We start from the raw sequence: 4,682 nt of genomic DNA, 5'->3' as shown, positions 1-4,682 counted from the left end.
AGTTATCGGTCAAGTGATTGTTGTAGAATGACAATACTTCAAGATTGGATATGGTTTCCTTTGACTAATTAGAAACAATTATGTTCCACTGTCAAAGTTGTCCTTTGCAATGCAATATAAATAGAACTCCTGTGTAAATAGTGATTGTCTGAAACAGAAAGTTCTTATCTCAGTGTCCAAATGGGTAGAGTCACTTAAGATGTCTCTTGTACTATCGATAATTGAACAAAGTTTTTCATCTTTGCAACCGGGTTACTTTCCTTGTCTGAGAATCGGTGAGTTTTCAGTCTAATTCACTAAAACAGAGTTTGGATATATAGTGTTGTTAGTACTTTTGAGATAGAGTTTGAATTGCAAACTAAAATACTCTTTTTAGTATTTGCTCTTACCTTTGCTATGTTTTCTCTTGGATCCAACAAGTTTCATATTTGTAGAAGCCATTCATATGAATTCCAAGGCTAGAAATGCAGTTTGAAAAAAACACATAAAAACGAAAGGAATCTAAACTTTTATGGAATTTCAACAAGCTAAAACTCTTTTTTAGACCGCAGTGCAGGTTCTCAAGTTGGATGAAGCCTCAAGTTTTTGCTGCAAGTCCCTTCGTTTGGTCTAAAACCGAGGAAAACTCTCTTCTATTCAGTTAACAAAAGACAGGAAGGACAGTCCAAGTGAAATGTACAAACAACCTTTTTCTGTCTCAGTCTTTGAAAATTATAGTAAAAGGAGTTACTAGTCTTTTTTCAACAGACTAGAAAGACAACATAGCAGACACTTGAAGAATGTTTTGAGATATTCTTTGGGTAACCACTTTACTAAGTATTTGGACAAGAAAGGATATTTTTCATTCTAGTTGTATCAACATGTATGTAAGTATAGTCTGTTCATTTTGAATCATTGTTACAACTCTGCAATATTATTGCAAATTGACATGAAACGATTATAAGCCAGCCTTGAAAGCCAGCCAATAAACTCTTTTCAAGGAAGACTGTATGGTGTCCAAAAGACAAGCAAGTAAGCTGTAACCAAGTTTCAAACATACAAAAACAAGTTTACTTGCTCTTCAAAACAAAGGGAAGGACTGCGTTAGAATCTATTGCCAACTTAAGAAACTGTTACGGATTCTATCAAGTAAATCTAATCCAAAATCCCAAAAAGTAGGATTATGAGAAACACCAAATACTCTTTCAAGTCCGCTCAATATTTCTTTGTCAATCAGCATTTGGACATCTCTTTCACAAAGAATAACAAGTTCACAATTATCAGGTACTTTGAACAAATCACCTCCAATAAACATTCCACTGGAATAACAACGACTCTGATTACCCAACTCATTAGAAACATTCAAGGATAACTTTGTACTAACGATAATAAGCATACAATGATGATAATCCATCGCACTGGATAAGACTTCATCATGAACAGGATCTAAAAATTTCTTGGCTTCATCTATAATATCTGACCAGCCAATTCCTTCCGACCTCCAACGTCCTTTACAAGCAACTCCAACAGTAAGAACTTTGGGTTCCACAGGAGATTGCAATTTGAATATAATATCAGGACTATGAGAAGTAGCGTCCAAAGGAATGTAAATAGTCTCTAAATAAAGTGTTTCTCGAATAATCTTATTCCATTCAGTATTGGCAAAAGTTCTTCGACTCTTGTTCGATTCATTTCTTGTTTCTCTAGAACTAACAACAGACTTCATATAGTGAATAGGTGATATTGTACTGATTGGAAGTTTCATTTGTTTCCATATCGGAGACAATTGACACAACAATTCCCTCAACTCATTTCGATTCTTTGAAGACAACATCAAAACTAGTCGTAAAGCAACAATTCCTTCAAATACACGACACTTTGAATAGAAGAAACAATCTACTGGTTCTACATCAAGTGATTCGAGAAGTATCTTTTCCAAAGAAGATATGGAAGGGTCCTTCTTGAAGATTCCAACAAATACTTTTGGAATAAGAATTTGCAAAGTATTCTGGTCAATAGGATATCGATATAGTCCCATTTCAGTTACTGCATCATATAAAAAGGACTCCGAGGTCAATCTATCATCTACTTTAAACGGTATACGAAAAAGTGCCATCATCAAAAGTAAATCAAAAACACTTTTTCTATCTTCGTCCAAATTCAATATTCGTTCCACAAATGGTTCAGCACAAATTCTTCGGAAATCGTAGTCATTCATACAAGTCAAACATTCTTCTTTCGATATGAAAGGCTGATTTCTTGCTATTATATAATTCAAAAGCATATTTACTGCACGAGTCAACAAACCAGGAACTCCACCTGTACATTCCAATAATGAGTCTGCCAATTCATTTACTGAAAATGAAGAACTACATAAGACATTACAAACCGGAACTTGAGTAGGTGTCTTTAGAAGACTCTTTTCAAGGAATTCAACGATACTGGAAGCGTCCAAAGGTGATAAAGAAATAAAATGTAGTATAACTCTTGATAGCCCAAAAGCCACATCATTGTTAATACTTAAACCCTTGCTTTTCCCAACAACTATAAAAAACAAGTCGGGTTCTTTGCACAATTGACTAATGATACCGAAAAAGTCGTTGTAAGGTCGAACTCTACCGTCGTGGGTTCTCTTGAGTTGAAATTCGTCTGGCTTTTTGTCAAGGACACCAACTTCGTCAAATGCTATCAGAAGATATTGATCGGAAGGAATGCCCAAAGTCTTCCGTAGCTCTGGAATTAGAAAGCTTGGATAGGGAGGAATGTGTCTGTAGGCTTCATCAGGCTTCATAAACGGTAGACCCATCTGATTACAAGCTGATCGGTACAATAAATAGTAGACTGCCCACTCAAGGTTTCGTTTTTCTCGTGGGTCTAGTGGGCTTCAACTCTTTTAAATCCACATAAAGCAATGAAGCCCTTTTCAGCTTCTCCAAAAAGGTTCTCTTCAAAGGGTCTGAAGCAAACGTCGACAGAAAAGTTTCACCAAACCTTTGCACCAACTCCAAATAGGTTCGGGCAAAGGTCGTTTTGCCCGAGCCAAAGAGATGGGGGGCAAATGGTATGGTCAAGCGATAGTCGCAACTACTTGTTACACCCCTGAGTTGCTTTCGTCCTTTACGAAGATAATACAGTTCTTCTGTCACAAAATAAACGTCCCTTTCACGATCTACCACAACAGACTTAAAGTTGTCCACAGCTTTCCACTTTTCATTCAAATTCGCCATCGCCAAAGAGAAATTAAACAATCTTCTGTTTATTTCGGAGTACAAACATAAATAAATGAACGATTGACTGTTTGTCGGTCACAACAACAACAAGGAAAACAGTAAAGGATACCAATCCAACTTCTTCTCTTTATCAACTGATGACTATGTCATACCCTTTATGGCTTGGACTGAGATGACTTGAACTATGGAAGAACGATCAATATGGCTTTTTCAACTATCGATATTCTTATTCTCGTATGCTAAAATAATGGTAACTCTCATAGGGTACAAGAAGGATTGGAAGGAAGCCAATGTTTATTTCACAAGTTTTTTATGCTCTTTGAGAGTATAAAGCTATTGAACATGGCCCATTCTCACATAGATAAGAAAGTTTCTTTCAGAATTTTCGAAAGTAGTCATGAGAGTTCCGAGCAATATAGATTGTTCATGAAGAATTTGTTCCATAGACGTCTCTCTCTAGATTTTCTGTATTTTATGGAACAGTTTTTTCATCACTTTTGCTTCATTTCGAAACACGGAACTAGAGTATGAACCAAGTCATTCTCTTGTGCAGTCTACCCAAAAGCTCCAGTTGAAATATATTATTTAGTAGAAATGCAGAAACCCGCAAGCACAGCACTGCTTTATTCTCAGCAATCATCAAATTCCTTTCTTACAATATCATGACAAGTAGCAGTTTATCACTAAAGCTACAAAAGTTGATGATAGCAAAAGACAAAAGCAAAATAAATGTACAAAGAAGGATCCAAAATATCTCGTGGTTTTATCAAATCTCAGAAACAACATTGACTCACACAAGTGTATCATCAATACTCAATTTCTGTAAGAGTCAATAACTCCTGTTTCTTTCTCCTCTGAAAATAGTGGCATTTGATACTGTGGATTCTGTTAAGAGGAGAAAAGATATTTTCAAGAAAAATTCAATTCAATCGAATTGAGTCTATTCTATCGATTCTTTTCTCGTTTCTCACATTTGAATCATAGTTGAATTCTTTCTCCTCAATAGTCGATTATACATTTGAGGTGTTTTTGAAGGTAAACATGACTGTTTAGATTTAAAGGCTTTTGTTGCATCCTCTTGTACGATAAACTTTGTAAAAACCACAACTTTTAAAGATATACAAGAAAGCAAACTATAAAAAGTACAAAGCTGCTTTAGGAACGATATAACTCCAAGAGGGCTATTATCTCTTTCAATATAAAAAAGTAAAACTTTTAAAAGCTCAGCATATTCAAGGAACGATTTGTTCAGCTGCAGTTGAGTCCTACTCTTCTTCCATTCTCAACCATCAGCTCGTTGAATAAGTGAGTCACTATACAAAAGTTTCTTGCGTTAGGCACTTGGAAGAAGACTCTTGCGAAATATAACCTGATGGGTACACTAATAGAGGCTTCCTTTTGGATATTGGTAACGAGAATCAAAGACAACCCAACGTTTCGTATAAAAAGCGGGTCTATCAATAGAAGGAATGT

At 35.6% G+C, this 4,682-nt stretch overlaps 1 protein-coding gene across 1 annotated transcript; it reads right to left on the bottom strand.

The window, feature by feature from the left end:
* Window positions 1-493: 493 nt before the first annotated feature.
* Window positions 494-2,812, bottom strand: Gasu_63110 (archaeal ATPase). Its single transcript, XM_005702498.1, has one exon. It carries the CDS (start codon window positions 2,783-2,785, stop codon window positions 1,091-1,093), a length of 1,695 nt encoding a protein of 564 aa, XP_005702555.1. The 5' UTR covers window positions 2,786-2,812; the 3' UTR covers window positions 494-1,090.
* Window positions 2,813-4,682: the final 1,870 nt, after the last annotated feature.

This window comes from Galdieria sulphuraria (genome assembly GCF_000341285.1).
Source record: "Galdieria sulphuraria unplaced genomic scaffold scaf_156, whole genome shotgun sequence".
NCBI lineage: Eukaryota > Rhodophyta > Bangiophyceae > Galdieriales > Galdieriaceae > Galdieria > Galdieria sulphuraria.
The sequence above is the reverse complement of the archived record's forward strand: the minus strand, read 5'-3'. Positions and strand labels throughout refer to the sequence as shown.